Raw genomic sequence first — 21,037 nt, 5'->3', positions numbered from 1 at the left:
GGGGGTTGGAGCATAGAGTCTCACTGTATGCGGATGACCTGTTTCTGTCCAATTGAGGGGATGGAAGAAATCATGGGAATTTTAGGGGAGTTCAGACGGTTTTCGGGGTATAGGTTTAATAGGGGGAAGAGCGAGATGTTTGCGGTCCAGGCGAGGGGTCAGGAGAGGCGACTGGGGGAACTGCCGTTTAGGGTGGTAGGGGACAGTTTCAGGTACCTAGGTATCCAAGTGGCGCGGGATTGGGACCGGCTATATAAATTGAACTTGGCCCGGTTGGTGGATCAGATGAAAGATGATTTCTGGAGATGGGATGCGCTCCCGTTGTCTCTAGCTGGTAGAGTCCAAATGGTGAAAATGACAGTCCTCCTGAGATTCCTGTTTGTATTTCAATGTCTCCCCATCTTCATTATGTGGTCCTTTTTTAAGCGGGTCAATAAAGTTATAGCGGGCTTCGTATGGGGGGCAAGTCCCTGCGAGTGAGGAGGTTAATATGCTGGAGCGGAGTCGGGGAGAGGGAGGGCTGGCGCTGCCGAACTTTAGCAATTAGCCAGTGGCTGGTGGTGGTGGGGGGGGGGGGGGGGGGGGGGTCCCGGCATGGGTGCATATGGAGGCGGCTTCTTGCATGGGCACAAATTTGGGGGCGCTGGTAACTGCGCCTCTGCTGTTCCCACCGGCGCGGTACTACACCAGCGGCCTTGAGAGTCTGGGGGCAATGGAGGAGACATGTGGGAGCAGTGGGAGCATCGGTCTGGTCCCCAATTTGCGCTAATCATCGGTTTGCCCCAGGGAGGATGGGGGACTTGCTTACAGAGGGGAGCTTTCTGAGTGTGAGGCCGCTGGAGAAGTTTGCATTGGCGGGGGAAACGAATTTCGATACCTGCAGGTGCGGGACTTTTTGCGTAGACAGGTACCAACCTTCCCACTCCTCCCGCTAAGGGGAATCAGGACAGGGTAGTTTCTAGAGGATGGATAGGAGAGGGGAGCGTTTCTGACATTTCTAAGCAGCTTATGGGATCAGAGGAGATGCAGACCGAGGAGCTGAAGCGAAAGTGGGAGGAGGAACTGGGGAAAGAGATAGAGGAGGGCCTTTGGGTGGACGCGTTGAGTAGAATCAACGCGACCGTAACTTGTGCCAGACTCAGCCTGATTCAATTCAAGGTCGTTCACCGGGCTCACATGACAGTGGCCCGGATGAGCAGATTCTTTGGGGTGGAGGATAGGTGCGAAAAATGTGCGGGAGGACCAGTGAACCATGTCTACATGTTCTGGGCATGTCCAAAACTGAGGGGATTTTGGCAGGGGTTTGCTGACGTCATGTCCAAGGTATTAAATACAGGGGTGGCATTGAGTCCAGAGGTGGCGATTTTCGGGGTGTCGCAGGATCCGGGAATCCAGCAGGAGAAAGAGGCAGACGTTCTGGCCTTTGCTTCCCTGGTAGCCCGGAGGTGGATATTACTAGCATGGAGGGACTCAAGGCCCCCGAAGTCAGAGACCTGGCTATCGGACATGATTCATTGACTTCTTCGCAGAGAATTAATCGTCAGCAGAAAGGGGGGGGGTGTTAGCATAGATTAGGGGGTTAATTAATGGTGGGACCTGTGGGGGAGGGAGGTGGTATTTGCACTATGTTTATATTTTTCTGTACATTGTTTACATTGCTGCTGTTACAATGCCAAAAAAAACCTAAATAAAATGTTTATTAAAAAAAACTATTACTGGGCGGCCAACATATCGATGGTCAGGAAGTGGGTAGTGGGGGAGGGGTCGGTGTGGGAGCGAGTAGAAGCGGCATCCTGTAAGATGAGAGTTTGGAGGCCTTACTGATGGCGCCCCTGCCGTTTTCGCTAGCTCGGTACTCTACAAGCCCTGTGGTGGTGGCAGCCCTTAGGGTGTGGGGGCAATGGAGGCAACACATGAGATTGGAGGTGGTCAGTGTGGTCATCGATTTGTAACAAACACCGGTTTGCCCCAGGGGGGGGCTGGATGGGGGCTGTAAGGGATGGCGGCGGGCAGGGATTGAGAGATTTGGGGACCTATTCATTCAGGAGGGTTTCCCTACCTTAGCTGCATTTGTGTTGCCGGGCGGGAACGGGTTCCAGGAACGTGATTTTGTCGGGAGGCAGATTTGCGGACGTTATGTCAGAGGTCCTGGAAGGAAGGGTAACTCCGAGTCCAGAATTGGCAATATTTGGGGTATCGGAAGATCCAGGGGCCAAAGGAGGGAGGGAGGCTAATGTTCTGGCCTTCTCCTCCCTGGTGGCCCGGGGACAGATTTTGCTGGGATGGAGGGACTCGGAGCCCCCGAAGTCAAGAGCCCCCGAAGTCAAGAGTGTGGGTCAGCGATATGGCAGTGTTTCTCAGTCTGGAGAAAATTAAATTCGATTTGAGAGGATCAATTCAACGGTTCGTCCGGAGAGGCAGCTGTTCATAGACTACTTCAAGGAAAATTGAACGTCAGCCATAAGGAGGGTGGGGGAAGAGGGAAAAGGGTGGGGGAAGAGGGAAAAAGGTGTTTGGGGCGGGGGGTGGAGGAAAACAGGAGGCATGGCAATATTACAATGGGACAGAGAATACAGTTTACAGGCAGCTAGGGATTAGAGCGGGGGAGATGGGGATGTTGTTCTGTTTTTTTCTTCTTTTTTTACGTGTTGTTTAAGAGATTTTATTGTGTTAAACTGTGCAAATTATAAATGCTTCAATAAAATATTTTCTAAAAAAGAGGAAATTGCCCTCCATAGGCTTATACTATCAGTCAGTCCTTGTCAATTTCTCGACTGTCCAACCTATTCAGAAAAAAAATTAACCACTGCATCATTTAAAAAAACAGAATCCAATCGTTTCCATTATTAAGTAAATAAAGTCTGTTCTTGCTGTTCACAAAACCATTTTCAGTTGCAAAGGTGCTTTACATTTCTCCCCATCATAGCGTAGTCGATAATTTGTCCTCAATGTACCTGCAGTCCCTCAATGTACCTGCAATGTACCTTCCAGTCATTCTGCTCTAAGCCCATTTGTTTTCAGCTTGTTGACTTGAGCCCTCTGGATTGTTTTGTTTTATATATTTTTGAAGAGAAGGGATATCATGCAAAATTACAAAAACTTCTGCTGAGTCAAGGTAGAAATCTTGGAAGCAGAACAGGTATCCCCTCAGCCCTTCTTGTACCAGCTCAATGCCACTTGAGCCTCTCCTTAATATCTGACACTTTTAATTTCCCTTTCAAAAGCGGTTGTGGACTAATACTTCCAGTGTGTTATTCCATATCTCATGAACTGACTGTCTAACTCCTAGCCTCTCTCATCAATCTTTGGATGGCATGATGGCACAGTGGTTAGCACTGCTGTTTCACAGCGCCAGGGTCCCAGGTTTGATTCCCGGCTTGGGTCACAGTCTGTCTGGAGTCTGCACGTTCTCCCCATGTCTGTGTGGGTTGCCGCTCCGGTTTCCTCCCACAAGTCCTGAAAGACGTGCTGTTAGGTAATTTGAACATTCTGAATTCTCCCTCTGTGTACCCGAATAAGCGCCGGAATGTGGCGACTGAGGGCTTTTCATAGTAACTTCACTGCACTGTAATGTAATTGAGACAATAAAGATTATTAAAAGGTTGGATGAAGTTGTGGGTAAGGGGCGGGGCTGTGTGCCTGGGTGGGGTGCTCTATCGGAGGGTTGGTATGGACTCCATGGGCCGACTGGCCTCTTTCTGCACTGTGGGGATTCTATCAATGGATAACGATCTTAAATTTGTGCCTCTTGATACTGATCAACGGAAATAGTTTTGCTCAAGTTTTACAGTAAATATAACTTGTTTATACAGTACCTTCAGCAACATGCCACAGCATTTTACAGGAGTGCTATCAAACACAATTTGACACTGAGGTTAGATGACCTTGGCCAAAGAGCTGATTTTTATTGAGGTATTTTTGGCATATAAAACAATGACATTGTATAGTACTGTACAAAAAGAAAAGCAAATAACACATAGTACAAATCACAACTCCATTCTCGCAAGGACCTGCCTAAACCGGGGCTGTTCTGTGCTGTACTATTCTATGTTCTACTCTACTCCACCATAGCCTGTTATTAATCAGGATCGCAACCCCCCTAGTCTTAGCGTCGAGCCCCGAATGAAAGACCTGATAAACCCAGCCCTTCCTTAGCCTAACCTGGTCTGCCACTTTCAGGTGCGTCTCCTGCAGCATGACTACATCCGCCTTCAGAACCCGCAAATGTGCGAACACACGCGCTCTCTTCACTGGCCCGTTTAACCCTCTAACATTCCAGGTGATCAGCCTGGTTGGGGGGCACTTCGCCTCCCCCCATTGCCGATCAGCCATCCCCTTTCCTTGGCCAGCCCCCCAGCTATGTGTCGCGCTTCCTCTGGCCCACCTCCTGGCCGGCTCCACCCATGACCCACTGTTGCCATGTCCAATTTCCATCCTCGTCAGCAGATCCACCCCCCCCCCCCCCCACCCCCCCCCTCCCCAGCAACACCATCCTACCACCTAACCCCTGCTCTAATCTAACTATATGAACACCCCCCCACCTGGCTTCCGTTGACTAGCCCACCCAGCTAGCCTAGTGGCTCCCAGCTTCAGCGCCAGCCAGCTTCGGCGCCAGAGCGTCTCTCACCCATTGTTCCCTGGCTCCCCTCCCCCTGGCCCATCCATACCACTTCCCCAAATCAGCCCTGCTTAAACAAAAACTCTATACAAGTCAGAAACATCCCCAACAATAGTGCAATTTAAATCAAACATATAGAGATAAGAAGTACCAGGCACTCTCAGCCCTTCCCCTCCAAACACAGAAAAAGATTGCAAAAAATTCCCCGAAACCCCCATCATCCTGCCTTTTTTCCAATCGGTCAATCGGCTTCTGGAGCGGCTCCAAATTATCGCGCTTCAGAGCTAAAAAGCCCTCCTGCATGGCCTGTAGCAGCTGCTCCATTGTAGGCTGGGCTGTTGGCGCCTTGCTCTGGACATCGGCCATACTGGCTCTCTCACAGCCTCCACCTTGCTTGACCACTTCTTCTGCTGTTTATGGTCCCTCCGGCTTCTTAAGTCCATACAACTCTGTATGGGTTCAGCGCCGAGTACTATTGCTTTCCAGTTCCGCGCACAAAAGCGCAAAAAAGTCTGGGGAAGAGGTCCAAAAGTCCAACGAAACAGGAGCCACAAAATGTGCGACCTACTCCCTCATAGCCGCCACCTGAAGTCCCAAAAAGCTGATTTTTAAGGAAACAGATAGAGTGGAAGCGAGGTTTGAGCAGTGTACTCCAGAGTTCAGGCCTTGGCAGTTAAAGGCTCAGCCACAAACAGTGATAGGCAACAGGTCAGACTGGAGAAATGCTGATCTATATGGCCAATTTTTTGTTGCAGGAGGTTACTGAGATAAGGATGAGCAAGGCCATGGTAAGATTTGAAAAACAACTTATATTTGTACAGGTGCCTCTAATGTATTACATGAACACTATAAAACAAAATTTAACACCGAGCCACCTAAATTGATATTGGGTCTGATGACCAAAAGCTTGGTTCAGGTAAATTTTAAGGAGAGAGGAAAACAAGGTAGAGGGGCCAAAAGGTTCAGGGAAGGAATTCCAGAGGTTAGGGCTTAGACGACCGAAGGTGCAGCCACCAATAGTGGTGCAACTCAAATAGCGGATGCACAAGAGGCTAAAATTAGAACAGCACGTATCCCAGAGGATTCTGGGGCTGGAGATATGGAGAAGCGAAGCTATAAACGGATATGCCACTCGACCAAAACAGCTCTCATCAAGGTCACACATAACATCCTAAGTGACTGCGACAAAGGTAAAGCATCTCTCCTGTCCTTCTATACCTGTCTGCAGGCTTTGAAATAGACAACTATACCATCCATTGACGACAAAGAACATGAGGATGGGTCCTGCGATCCTGCCCTTTTAGCATCACCGCCCAAGACATATTTCACTCAGTGATGTGCAAAACACGCTGTACCTTTTCATTTTCTCTTCTCTTGGGTAGCTTGCTGTATTTTGCCATTGCTGCATCATGTTCTACAGAAAAGAGACACCAGCTTTTTACTTCAGTCATTGAATTATTTAAAAAAAATTGAAGACAGAATATTTATGTTTCACCCGATTAATAATTAGGTAGTAATACGTATTATGAATTTTTACACAAGAGGCTACTTAATCTTTATTATAGGAGCAAGCACAGATGAAGCTGGAAACACATAGCAGGTCATTCTGAATCTAATTCAGGCTTCAGAAACCAAATTTGTAATCTTGACAGTCTGTTCTCTCCACAGAGGCTGAGTGACCCATTATTTTCATCATTTTCTGCTAATTTTAGATTTACAGCGTTTGTGGCAATTTCCCTTTTATTTGTGAATGTTACTATTTCTCGGCTTTCCCAGGTTATAGAATATCCAACATTGTCAGCCTGCCTTAAAAGGGAGAATGAAAATTGATTGACGTTACAGAAACTTGCACCAACAATAGAAAATGAGCATGGTGCTCAAAAATAACTTGAGTTATGTAATTTGAGCAGGATGGCTCAGCTCGAGTAAAATAAATACTTTCAGAGCTCTCTGAAGAAACCACCAAATTTAATTTCTGCTACCCTCACTTCGGAACAATTGCGCATGCATTGTCAAAAGGTCCAATAAAAAAGGATGCTGAAGCAAAGGTGATATTAGACAGGTGATCAAAATCTTGATCAAAGGGGTTTTAGGAAGGTCGTAAAGGGAGAGGCTTGGGGGGTCTGGGAGTATGCAATTCCAGAGCTCAGACCATCGACGGAAAGCAGTCGCCAATGACCAGGCAATAACTTAAACTTTTACAGACTAATACAGTTCAGGGATTTCTAAATAATGAAAAATTAAAAGATGTGAATCCTACTTACTTCTCCAATGAACTTTCCAAAATGGCTACCTTCGATACCCCCATTTTCATAGATTATCATAGAATTTACAGTGCAGAAGGAGGCCATTTGTTTTACTCTTGAAGTATGATGTACCATTTGTACTTCATTCTTCAAAATTCAATTGTGTTAACCAAAAGACAAACAAAGAACTTCCCATTGTGAAGCTACCAGCTATACAACGAGCTATACTCGTTGTTGTCATAGGTGACTTCAACTTACCAATATTGACTGGAACCTCCTTAGTGCAAACGGTTTAGATGGAGCAGATTTTGTCAGGTGTATCCAGGAAGGATTCCTGACTCAATATGTAGATAGGCCGACAAGAGGAGAGGCAATATTGGATTTGGTGCTCGGCAACGAACCAGGCCAGGTGTCAGATGTCTCAGTGACAGTGACCACAACTCCTTGACCTTTATCATAGTCATGGAGAGGGATAGGAACGGACAGTAATTGGGGGCGGGGAAATTATACTGTTATAGATAGGAGCTGGGGGGCATAAATTGGGAACAAATGTTCTCAGGGAAATGCACAACAGTAATGTGGGGGTTGTTTAAGAAGCACTTGCTGAGTGTGCTGGATAGTTTTGTACCACCGAGACAAGAAAGGAATGATAAGGTGAAGGAGCCTTGGGTGACAAGAGAAATGGAGCTTCTAGTCATGAGGAAGAAGGTAGCTTACGTATGGTTGAGGAAGCAAGGATCTGGCACGGCTCTAGAGGGTTACAAAGTAGCCAGGAAGGAACTCAAAAATGGACTTAGGAGCGTTAGAAGGTGGCATGAAAAAGCCTTGGCGGGAAGGATTAGGGAAAACCCCAAGGCGTTCTACATTTATGTGAGAAATAAGAGGATGATCAAAGTGAGAGTAGGGCCTATCAGGGATAGTGGAGGGAACTTGTGCCCAGAGTCTGAGGACGTAGGGAAGGCCCTAAATGAATATTTTGCTTCTGTATTCACTTGAGAGAGGGACCTTTTTGCTCAGGAGAACAGCATGATCCAGGTTAATAGGCTCAAACAGGTTGCTATTAAGAAGGAGGATGTGCTGGAAATTTTGAAAAGCATCAGGATCGATAAGTCCCCTGGGCCATACAGGATATACCCAAGGATACTACGGGAAGCGAGGGAGGAGATTGCTGCGCCGGTGGCGATGATCTTTGTGTCCTCACTCTCCACTGGAGTAGTACTGGAGTACTGGATGATTGGAGGGAGGCGAATGTTGTTTCCCTGTTCAAGAAAGGGAATAGGGAAATCCCTGGGAATTACAGACCAGTCGGTCTTATGTCTGTGATGAGCAAAATGCTGGAAGAGATTCTGAGAGATAGGATTTATGATTATTTAGAAAAACATAGTTTGATTAAAGATAGTCTGCATGGCTTTGTGAGGGGCAGGTCATGCCTCACAAGCCTCATTCAATTCTTTGAGGTGACGTGACACATTCATGAAGGTCGGACAGTGGATGTGGTGTTTATGGATTTCAGTAAGGCATTTGATAAGGTTCCCCATGATAGGCTCATTCAGAAAGTTAGGGGCATGGGTGCAGGGAAATTTGGTTTGATTTGATTTATTGTCACATGTATTGGTATACAGTGAAAAGTATTGTTTCTTGCATGGTATACAGATAACGCATACCGTACATAGGGAACAGTACGAAGTCTTACAACACCAGGTTAAAGTCCAACAAGGTTTGTTTCGATGTCACTAGCTTTCGGAGCGCTGCTCCTTCCTCAGGTGAATGAAGAGGTCTGTTCCAGTCCTACCAACTGTCCTGGCTTGATACAATTCACACCTCTTTAACCTGGGGTTACCCCATCTCTGGATCTGTAAAGATTTAATCACCTGCTAATGCTCGCATTCCTAGCATTGTTTGGCATCTTTGAATTTGTCTATATATGTGTTTCTGGAACAGACCTCTTCATTCACCTGAGGAAGGAGCAGCGCTCCGAAAGCTAGTGACATCGAACAAACCTATTGGACTTTAACCTGGTGTTGTAAGACTTCGTACTGTGCTCACCCCAGTCCTACGCCGGCATCTCCACATCACGTACATAGGGAAGGAAGGAGAGACTGCAGAATGTAATGTTACAGTCCTAGCTAGGGTGTGGAGAAAATATCAACTTAATTTGACTAGGGCAGCATGGTGGCGCAGTGGTTAGCATTGCTGCCTCACGGCGCCGAGGTCCCAGGTTTGATCATGGCTCCGGGTCACTGTCCATGTGGAGTTTGCACATTCTCCCAGTGTTTGCGTGGGTTCCGCCCCACAACCCAAAGATGTGCAGGATAGGTGGATTGCCCACGTTAAATTGCCCCTTAATTGGAAAAAATGAATTGGATACTCTAAATTTTTTTTTAAAAAATCTTAATTTAGCTGTCTGGATACAGAATTGGCGGGCCAAAAGACGACAGCGAGTGGTAGTGGATGGAAAGTATTCCGCCTGAAGGTCGGTGACCATTGGTGTCCCGCAGGGATCTGTTCCGGGAACTCTGCTCTTTGTGGTTTTTATAAATGACTTGGATAAGGAAGTAGAAGGTGGGCTAGTAAGTTGCAGATGACACAAAGGTTGGTGGAGTTGTAGATAGTGTCAAGGGCTGTTGCAGGTGTTATGGGCCAGGGTTTAGAGAACCCCAAAGTGTATCATGGAGTTCACCTGACCCACAACTTTTAATAGATTGTGGTATGGGGAGCACACGGCCCACTCTACAGGTGTGGTACAGCAGAAATGGAAAAGTATTTTTTAAAGCAAAACAATGTTTATTCTATGAACTCAAGTTAACCTTTTTAAAACACAGTGAACATCTTAGCAACCATTAATTCAAATACAACCCCCAAAGAATACAACACTACGTAATGCTTAATAACTTCCCAAACAACATCCAGAAGACAAAAGAAACACCCTTTAACAGAAGCACATTAGATTTACATTCACTACTGAGAACATTTATAATTCTGAATTCACCAAATGATCAAAGATAGTCTTTTCATGGCAGAGAGATCAACAGTACACCTGCTCTGTCTGGCTTCAGCTCCAACACTGAAAACGAAACTAAAACACACCCTGCAGCCAACAGCCTAAAACGAAAGTAAAAAGCTGACAGAAAGCCCAGCTCCACCCACTCTCTGACATCATTGCAGTAGTAAACACTCATTTCTTAAAGGTACTCTCACATGACCAACAGGACATTGACAGGATGCAAAGCTGGGCTGAGAAGTGGCAGATCGAGTTCAACCTACATGAAAGTGAAGTGATTCATTTTGGAAGGTTGAATTTGAATGCTGAATACAGGGTTAAAGGCAGGATTCTTGGAAGCGTGGAGGCACAGAGAGATCTTGGGGTCCACGTATGTAGATCTCTCAAAGTTGCCACCCAGGTTGATAAGGTTGTTAAGAAGGCGTATGGTGTGTTGGCTTTCATTAACAGGGGGATTGAGTTTAAGAGCCGCGAGGTTTTTCTGCAGCTTTATAAAACCCTGGTTAGACCACACTTGGAATATTGTGTCCAGTTCTGGTTGCCTCATTATCGGAAGGATGTGGATGCTTTGGAGAGGATGCAGAGGAGATTTACTAGGATGCAGGCTGGACTGGAGGGCATGTCTTATGAAGAAAGGTTGAGGGAGCTAGGCTTTTCTCACTGGAGCGAAAGAAGAGAGGTGACTTGACAGAGGTGTACAAGGTGATGAGAGGCATGGATAGTGTGGATAGACCTTTCCCCAGGGCAGAAATGGCTGTCACGAGGGGACATAGTTTTAAAAAATGTTTTTATTCTCCTCCTTTTTCACATTTTCTCCCAAATTTATACCCACCAACAATAACCAGTAACGAATGCAATGTCAATCCCCATATCAATAACAACAATCCCATCCTCCCACCGAACCCCCAAACAGCAGCCCGCATGTTAACATAAACAAAGAACAAAAAAGAATCAGGAAATGTCGGAAAGACCAAGGAACTGATCATCGACTTCAGGAAGCGTAGCACAGCACACACATTCTGTCTGCATCAATGGCTCCAAAGTGGAGATGGTCGATAGCTTTAAGTTGCTGGGGGTTACGATCACCAACAGTCGGTCCTGGTCCACTCACGTTGATGCAACAGTCAAGAAAGCCCAACAACGTCTTTACTTCCTACGAAAGCTAAAGAAATTCTGCATGTCTGCATCGACTCTCACAAACTTCCACAGATGTGCCATAGAGAGAGCATCCTACCCGGCTGCATCACAGCTTGGTATGGCAACTGCTCGGTCCAAGTTAGCAAGAAACTGCAGGGTGTGGTGAACTCAGCCCAAAGCATCACACAAGCTTGCCACCCTAACATTGATTCTGTATACACCTCCCGCTACCTCAGGAAGGCAGACAGCATTATCAGAGACCCCTCCCACCCAGGCATTGCCTTCTTCCAGATCCTTCCATTAGGCAGAAGGCACATAAGTCTGGAAACCCGTACATCCAGACATAGGACCAGCTTCTTCCCCACACCTACAAGACTCAACGACTCCCCTCGGACTGATCTGTTCCCTGTAAGAACACTTTTCACGATGCCCTATGCTGCTCTTGCTCAAGTATTTGCTTTGTTTGGCCCCTTGTTCCGCACTGTAACTAATCACTGTTTGTCGATGTACCATTTGTTAATGTACTCCATTGATTATTCTTTTTGTCTACTATGTACGTACTGTGTACGTTCCCTCAGCCACAGGAACATACTTTTCACTGTACTTCGGTACGTGACAATAAATCAAATCAAAAAATCACAGTCACTATTAACACATACAGTCTCTCTCCCCCCCCCCCCCCCCCCCCCCCCCAATGTTCGATGTAATCCAATTCTCAAAAGTGCATAATGAATAACGGCCATGAATTGTAAAACCTCTCCACCCTTCCCCTCAGTTCAAATTTGACCTTCTAAAGAGTCAAGAATTCCAGCAGGTCCCTCGGCACGCCAGGGCACAAGGTGGAGAGGTTGATCCCCATCCCAACAGGATCTGCCTTCGGGGATCAGGGGTTATGGGGAGAAGGCAGGAGAATAGGGATGAGAAAATATCAGTCATGATTGAAAGGTGGAGCAGACTCGATGGGCCGAGTGGCCTAATTCTGCTCCTATGTCTTATGACCTTATGATCAACAATTTCTACCTCCACACCCGTTTCCAACCCCGACTGGTCCGACACCCCGAATATGGCCTCCTGAGGGCCCGGGTCCAGTTTCACGTGCACCACTTCAGAGATTACCCTAAAAACCTCCTACAAGTAATCCTCCAGCTTTGGACAGGACCAAAACATATGAACGTGGTTTGCGGGACCATCCTCACAACGCTCACACACATCTTCTACCCCCTCAAAGAACCGGCTCATCCTCGCCCTTGTGAGGTGCGCTCTATATACCACCTTCAGTTGTATCAGCCCCAACCTCACGCCAGAGGTGGACACATTCACCCTCCGGAGCACCTCACACCAGAACCCCTCCTCCATACCCTCTCCAAACTCTTCCTCCCACTTTGCCTTGATCCCATCCAGCGGTGCCTTCAAAATAGCCCAGTAAACCGCCGACACTACCCCTTTCTTCGGTCGCCCATCGTTAGCACCTCCTCCAGCAATGTGGAGGCCGGCTCTATCGGGAAGCTCTGTATCTCCTTTCTGGCAAAGTCCCGAACCTGCATGTATCTAAAAATTTCCCCCTGCTCTAGCCCATACTTTGCTCCCAGCTCCTTAAAACCTGTAAACGGACCCCGAAGAAACAAATCTTTTAGTGTCCTAATTCCTTTCTCCTCCTATCCCCGAAACATCCCAACCCACTGCCCTGGCTCAAATCTATGGTTCCTCCGAACCGGCATTTCCCTTGGCCCGCCTCCAACCCGAAGTGCTGGCGAACCTGCCTCCAAATTCTCAACGAAGATATTACTACTGGACTCCCTGAGTTTTTCCTCGGGGCCGTGGGGACCGGCGCTGTTGCTAGCGCCTTCAATCCCGATCCCCGACACAAACTGTCCTCCATTCTGACCCACTGGGAGTCAACCCCTCTGACCCAGCTCCGTATCTTCCCACATTTGCCGCCCAGTAATAATACATCAGGTTCGGAAGACCCAAACCCCTTGCCTGCCTTCCTCTCTGTATTAGTACCTTTCTAATTCTGGCCACCTTCCCTCCCCATATGAACGAGGCAATCATTCCTTCAAGCTCTCCCAAAAATGCCTTTGGCAGGAAAATCCGCAGGCATTGAAAAATAAACAGAAATTGCGGTAACGCATTCATTTTAACCACCTGTACCCGACCCGCCAGTGACAGAAGGAGACCATCGCACCTTGCCAGATCAGCTTTCACTCTCCCCACCAAACTAGAAATGTACTTACGGAGCTGCCCTCCCAATCCCAAGCAACCTGCACCCTCAGGTATCTAAAGTGAGTCACTGGCCAACGGATGTGGCCCCCCGCCCCCCACTCCGGTGCCCACATCCGGCCGAGACACCACAAAATACTCACTCGTCTAAATTTAATTTGTACCCCGAGAAAGACCCAAACTCCCAAAGCAGCTCCAGTTGACACACACAGTTCTGACACGTACAAAAAGTCATCGGCATACAAGGATACCCTATGCTCTATCCCTCCCTGCACTATCCCTTTCCATACCCCCAAACTTCTTTGGCCAACGGCTCAAACGTGATGCAAACAACAAGGGGGGGGGACGGGACATAGGACATCCCTGCCTAGTCCCATGGTGGAGAGAAAAGTATCTTGAGCTGATGTTATTTGAGCCTTCAGTTCCTTATACGTAGCTTTACCCAGTCCACAAATTTTGGTCCAATCCCAAACCGCTCCACAACTGCCATCAAGTACCACTATTTTATCCGGTCAAACGTTTCTCGGCGTCCAATGCCACAACCACCTCTTGATTCCTTCCCTTCCACCGGTGCCATAACCACGTTCAATACCCTCCTAATGTTCAAAGAGAGCTACCTCCCTCCCACAAACCCCCGTCTGATCTAGACCTATTATCTTCGGGAGGCACTCCTCCAGCTTACCTGCCAGTACCTTCGCCAATATCTTTGCATCTACGTTTAGAAGTGATATGGGCTTATATGACCCACAATCTGTCAGATCCTTATCTCTTTTAAGCAACAGGGAGATCGATGCCTGCCCCAAAATTTGTGGTAACACCCACTTCCCCATCGCCTCCTCAAACATCCCCACCATCAGCGACACCAGCTTATCTTTAAATTTTTTATAATATTCCTTCGGAAACCCATCCAGAAGCCCTGCCATCTTCCCCAACTGCATCCTCCCAATCGCATCTTTTATTTCGTGCTCCACTATCGCTCCTTCTAATGTAGCCCTGTCCCCCTCCCCTAACCTCGGGTATTCCAGCCCATCTAGAAATTCCTGCATCTCCAGGCCTCCCCCAGGTGGCTCTGACCTGTGCAACTTCTCATAGAATACAGCTTGTTTTTCTCAGAGCAGCAGGAAACTGGAAGTTGGCCATGGGGAGACTTGGGAAGGTTTGCATTACCCAATAAATTTGAACGGTGAGGAAATCCAAGACACTACATGTGTCTCCCACCCTCCCTCCTCCTCTAACCTGAAAAAAAAGACGCAGTGCCGAGAAACTCAGGGGGGGGGGGCGTGTCGTGAAAGCCGTGTCGTCACCGCGCGACGCCCGAATGACGCGGCGCTGCGTCATAAATGGCGCAATCCGCGCACAGAGGACCCGGAGGAGAAGAAAGAGGAAGAGATGGCTGAGCCCCGACGAGCCGCACCGAGGTTCCGGGACACGGACCTGGACACCCTGCTGGATGAGGTGGAGCACAGAAGGGACACCCTCTACCCAAGACATGGGCATCGTCAGCCATTCAGCGCGGTGAGGCGCGGTTGGCGTGAGGTTGGCATCGCTGTCAGTGCTGTGGGGCAGACACCCCGGACCGGGGAGCAGTGTCGGAAGAAGCTGCACAACCTCACTCGGGCTGCCAGGGTAAGTGCCATGAGGGTGTCCCCAGCCCCCCCCCCCCCCCCCCCGGCACGAGGGAGGAAGTGGGGGGTCAGGAGGAGGGTTGGGGCATCAGGGGCATTGGTGGGGGCGTCAGGGGGGGTTGGGGGGGGTCAGGGGGGGTGGCGGGGGGGGGGGGGTCAGGGGGGGTTTGGGGGTTGGTGCCCAACGATTTATTCGACCCACATGAGCCCCGGGACCCCACCCTGGAGCGATGCCATGGCGCGCTGTTTCTTGAACCAGCAAAAAAGTAGTTTATATCTGCACGCCCTGATGATACCCGCCTAATTGTGATGCTTTATCCAACCCCCCCCCCCCCCAGGACAAGACAGCTCACAACCAGCGTGAGCGTTTGAGAACCGGAGGGGGTTCCCCTGTGCTGCACCCGCTAAATGTCCATGAGCAGAGGGCCCTGGACCTCGCTGGGGATCCGCCACCTGGGAGGTCGCGACATGCCAGCTCGGAGGCTCAGAAGCAAGTGAGAGAACCCTGCATGTCCTCACCCACCCCCCCCCCCAACCCGTCATCGTCTCCCTCACACATTGCCCACTGCAGCCTCGATCCCCTCCCCCCTCACAATCATGCCACTGCACCCTTGCTCCCCTCCCCCCCTTACACTGTGCACCCACCACCACCATACACCCGGGCCACCGTGTCTAACGAACGCCAAATCTTTATGTTCCCCAGGGCCAGCCGCCGAACGTCCAGGGACGTCTCGGCCAAGAGACAGCGAAACATCGCCAACGACAAGTGCACCCAGGGACGCACGCCAGAGGTTGGCAGTCGGCCGGCCAGGAGGGCAATCCTCTCAGTATGGGACGCAGGACCGGGACGCTCACACCACCGAGAGAGACAATAGTGAGGGGCACAGGGCGGACATTCATGAAGAATCGCACATCACGGCCACACACTCTGTGGAATCACCTGGAGGTCAACACGACATGGCCCGCATGCAGCTTGCGCCGGGCCATGAGTGGGAAGAGAACAGACAAGAATTCCTAACGGACGATGACCTCGAGCTTGCGGCACTGCTGTCTCCCACACCATACACCATCACGGAGACACTCACCTCGGTTGGGCATATAGAACATAGAAAATACAGCACAGAACAGGCCCTTCGGCCCACGATGTTGTGCCGAACCTTTGTCCTAGATTAATCATAGATTATCATTGAATTTACAGTGCAGGAGGCCATTCGGCCCTTTGAGTCTGCACCGGCTCTTGGAAAGAGCACCCTACCCAAACTCAACACCTTCACCCAACACCAAGGGCAATTTGGACATTAAGGGCAATTTATCATTGGCCAATTCACCTAACCTGCACATCTTTGGATTGTGGGAGCCTCATCATATAAGTGATGAGGCTCCCGGGTCACGGTCTGGTGCGCACCCCACATCCGACCCGGTACAGCAGGTGGAGTTTGGAGCAGCCGAGGGGCTGGACGGTCGGAGGGCAGCCCAGGCCCAGCAAACAGCTGCCACCCAGACGGTTCCCGGGTTCCTGGATGTACTTGACCCACCCGGGCAACCGATGCATGTGGACACCCAGGGACTGAATAACGGGATGAGGGCCATTTTCCAGGACCTGCACACGCAGTTGGGAGGAGTCCATCCGCGTTCAGGAGCAGGGAGTGGTGCCGCTCATCGCAGCCACCCAGGCCGACACCGCACGGGTGGCGTCCGTGGTGGAGGCAATGGGTGAAACGGTTTCGGCCATGGGTCATGTTCTGCAAGGCATTGGGCTTAACGTGCACGCGTCATCCATGGCCCAGGAGAGGGCTGCCCTCTCACAGCCATGCGCCAGAGCTAACATGACATTGCCGCCGCTCTCCAGGCCCTGGCCGAGTCTCACCATGCCATGGCCCGGTCCCAGCAAGCGATGGCACAGTCCCAGCAGTCAGTCGCGGAGAGCATTGACCGCCTGGTGCACGTGATGGATGGCGTCGCGCACTCACAGGTTGAGATCGCACAGTCCTTGGCAGGAATGTCGCACTCACTGGGCTCCGTCTCGGCGAACATTCGGACCGTGGTCGATACCGCTACAGGCCTCCAGGACTGGCAGCGCCAGGTGTCGGTGGTGCAACGGGGCATGTCTCCGATCGCATCTCCGTCCCACAGTGAGGCCCGGGGGCCACCGGGCTCCCCAAGGGAGGAGGAGGTTCTGGGGGCCCGTCCTGGTAGCACCATCAAGAGACGTCCCGGTACACTCGGCCTCCCCCCGTTCCGTCCCTGGCGTATCTGGTGGGCAACGGGCAGGTCAGGGTGGCACAACTCCATCCAGCATGCCCACCGAGCAGCCTGGCCCATCGAATCCGGGCCGCCGACGGGGAGCCATGTCGAAGGACGTGATTCTCAGCAGTCCGCCTCCACTCCTGCTGTACCATCTGGGAACACACCTAGACGTAGTGGTAGGGCCCGTAAGACAAAGAAGTTAGGTACGTAAGAAGTTGGCACGGGTGCAGGGCACAGTTTAGTTGTAGGGGGTAGGGCACCTATGTTAATCACACAAATAAACTCACTGTTGAATTTGACTTGTAATTCTGTGCTATGTCCGGTGCCAGGGGGCTCGTGAGGGTGCCCGATTGGCTTAGTGGTATACGAGCGCTTCAAGGTCTGTTCCGGATGCGCTGACCCTTTCCCCCCTGCCTCCCATAATCGGACACCGTTGTCCTCGGCACACCGTCGCCAGCAATCCCACACGGGCATGTGGTGAAATATCCGTCACGAAGGCTGTGACCACCGGAGTGCATGGTTCAGCTATAGCCATGAGTCAGACCTCGGCTGGCGAATCTGAGCACACAGCTCAGCGCAGAGCGGGCCATCATCATTCAACATGGCACTGATCACACCCGCTTACCCAATCATCACTGTTGTGCAATCCCGTAGTGCCGCAATGGTAAGGTGATGTGGAATTGGTGTCGTGAACCATGTGCAGGAGTGACAGTGCAAGTGGCAGTATTTAGCGAATCCCACCCCCACAGTGCGTGAACCGTGCGGCCACCAACGCATCGCATGCCCGCTGTCCGCGGCGGTGCCGTCGTGCAGCCTCCTGGACGTAACCAGCACCCGAGCAGTGTCTGCGTCCTGCGCCCCTCCCCCCACCTTGATGTGCGCCATCATCCTCCTCCTCCGCATCCTCCTCTTCCCCACCCCCCTCGTTTGCGTTAGCTCCGGTGCCGTCGGGTCCTCCCTCCGACTCCTCCACCAGGTCATCTCCCCTCTGCATGGCTATGTTGTGCATCGCACAGCAGACCACAACCATGCGATCGACCCTGTCGGGATGGTGCTGCAGGGCCCCTCCGGATCGGTCCAGGCATCTAAAACGCATCTTCAGCAGGCCGAAGCACCGCTCCACCACACCCCTGGTTGCTGCATGTGCCTCGTTGTATAGGCTCGCCGCGTTGGTCTGAGGCCTCCGTATTGGCGTCATCAGCCATGACCTCAACGGATAGCCCTTGTCGCCCAGCAACCAGCCCCTCAACCGGGGGGGTCATCCATCGAACATTGCGGGGATGAATGACTGTGCCAGAATGTAGGCGTCATGCACACTCCCGGGGTACTTTGCACACACGTGCATGATCTTCATGTGGGGGTCGCACACCACCTGAATGTTCATGGAGTATGCGCCCTTTCTGTTCATGAACACTTCCCTGTTGTCTGCAGGTGGGCGCATGGGGACGTGCACACCATCGATGACACCCTGGTTCATCGGTATCCCGGCCACCTTGACGAATCCACGTGCCCGTGCTTCCTGCTGTGCTCGGTCCTCGGGGAATTTTATGTACCTGTCCGCGATGGCGTACAAGGCGTCGGTGATGGCCCTGATGCACCTGTGGACCGATGCCTGTGATATCCCGGAGAGGTCCCCGCTCGGCGCCTGGAAGGAACCGGTCGCATAAACGTTTAGGGCCACCGTCACCTTGACGGAGACTGGTATAGCGTGTCCTCCACCAGTTCCAAGTGGTTCGAGGTGCGCCACGAGGTGGCATATATGTGCGACCGTCTCCCTGCTGAACCGTAGTCTCCTCCTGCATGTGATGTCCGTTAGGGCCTGTAGCCACCTAAAATGGCTGATTCCCGAATAATTTGGCCAAAAGCCGATATAAAATGGCTAACCGAAAAGGCTGATGGGAAAAGCAGCCAACAGGACACAAACGGACAGCTGCAGACAGAACAGCGTATTCGGCTCTGGGGAAGTCGGCCCAGATCGATACCTGCGACTATTAGCAGCACATCAACACAGACATCTGCAGTTTAATCGGCTATCCCCGGGAACAATTGCAACATATTAGCAATTGAATGCCGGGCCAGACCTCTCGGCGCCAGTAGTGGCCGAAACAAAGACAGGTGAACGACCACCCCCCGATCGAGGAATCGCCCCATTATTGGAGCATATCGAACCCAGTGATTGGGAACAAGTCCAATCACTTGAGACTCAGGGTCAAGGGCCGCCCCGAGAGGCGGGAAGCCCCTGGGCCCTATAAATTGAGGGGCCAAGTTCAGATCGCTCTCTCTCTCCCTTCTTCTCCTGCTCGCAACCTTCGCAAGAACATCGACCAGAAACTGTAAGTTTGGCTCCAGCGATCGCTACCCGATAGAGGCTCCTAGCCATCGACCCGTATCAGCCTTTTGAATCCCGCAGGCTCAGACATAATTTGAAAGACCATTCGTTTCCCTGACCTGGTGGGCCATTTCCAAAGTTAAGTATTGGCCAGTAGTGGTAGGTAGTGATACAGAAAGTAGGATTATTGTGTAAGTATTTATTGCTGTACATAATAAATGACCGTTGATTTCAATCTTACTAAGCGGTGTGCTGACTTATTAATCATAACTCGCGCTTGAACCAGGTGGCGGTATCCGAAAGATACCTGGCGACTCGTGAGCAAAGGTGACATAATCAGAGCTAATAAAACTAAGGCTAATAAGAGCAACAGGCCAATTAATAAAACTAAGGCTAATAAGAGCAATAAGAACCACATTCTGTCACGGTACACCCTCGGCCTTGCTGGACGCCTGTGGCGCCCTGGCACCACCATCAGTGGATTCTCCTACTCCTCCTCCTCCTGCTCCTGCTCCCCCCAAGCACTTCCTCTGCATTCCTCGCCGTCAGGGGGTCAATGTTTCCCTCGGCATGCCCCTGTACATTCGGGTCCTGAGCGCCTGCGGCCTGCGCGGCGACGACGGGCCACTCCGCGGCCATCCCCTCTGCTGCACCGGCAACCGCTGCATCTGCAGCCACTGTGGGCCGTCTGACTCTATGCTGACGGATGGCAAACTCCAGAGCTGCGGCTCCAACCACGGCAGTAAACATCGCTGTCTGGTTGGCATACATGGTGACCTGCAGGAGGGTGGTGGGGGGCAGAGAAACGACATGATACACGGAGGTTCTTCCACACCTCGCCAGCCGGGTTGCATGGGATACCTGTGTGCCCCGGTGGGATGGTCGCGCTGCAGATACGCACCCAGCCTAACATCTGGTCACTGTCTGCGTCCAACGGTCAGTTCACACCATACTCCTCACCAGTGTGCCAGTCGCCTGGGCCCATCAGCCACATGGCAACCTACGGCCGTGTTCGCGTCATCGTCCTGCCATATCAGGGCGGCTGACATGTGGCATCCACGGATGGATCCACATTCTCCCTCACCCCCCCTCCCACCTGCTTACTCTCCCTCACCCCCCTCCCACCTGCACACTCTCCCTCATTCCCCCCTCCCACCTGCACACTCTCCCTCATCCCCCCTCCCACCTGCACACACTCCCTCATCCCCCCTCCCACCTGCACACTCTCCCTCATCCCCCCTCCCACCTGCACACTCTCCCTCATCCCCCCCTCCCACCTGCACACTCTCCCTCATCCCCCGTTGGCCGCAGCCTTCTCGGGGAAGCCGACCCGGTCTCCAGGAGCTGCGGAACGGTCCGCTCACCTCCTCACTGCTCAGCGTCAGCCAGCACGACTGGCTGACGGCATTAAATAGGTGTGAACGGTGACGGCGTGAACTGGGGTCACGCCGTCGGGACTTAGGCCCATCCGGGCCTGAGAATAGCGGGGGTGGCGGAGAATCGCCATTTTGGGTGACTCGGGCGATTCTCCGGCCTGTGCTGCATGGAACTCGACGGGGCCGTTCTTGCCGCTTGGGTGAATCGCGGGAGGGCGTCGGACCGGCGTCGCGGGGA

The 21,037-nt window shown here is 51.2% G+C and overlaps 1 protein-coding gene across 3 annotated transcripts in view; it reads right to left on the bottom strand.

The window, feature by feature from the left end:
- The window catches only part of appl2 (adaptor protein, phosphotyrosine interaction, PH domain and leucine zipper containing 2), a 271,692-nt gene that overhangs the window by 126,261 nt on the left and 124,394 nt on the right, over positions 1-21,037 (bottom strand). For all 3 annotated transcript variants that reach the window (XM_072471949.1, XM_072471947.1, XM_072471948.1), the window contains one exon: positions 5,974-6,032. In XM_072471949.1, coding sequence (XP_072328050.1) covers positions 5,974-6,032 — 59 coding nt within the window. The remainder of the gene's footprint in view (positions 1-5,973; positions 6,033-21,037) is intronic.

Source organism: Scyliorhinus torazame, chromosome 13, assembly GCF_047496885.1.
Source record: "Scyliorhinus torazame isolate Kashiwa2021f chromosome 13, sScyTor2.1, whole genome shotgun sequence".
In the NCBI taxonomy this organism is placed as follows: domain Eukaryota; kingdom Metazoa; phylum Chordata; class Chondrichthyes; order Carcharhiniformes; family Scyliorhinidae; genus Scyliorhinus; species Scyliorhinus torazame.
This window is presented reverse-complemented; position numbering and strand designations above follow the sequence as displayed.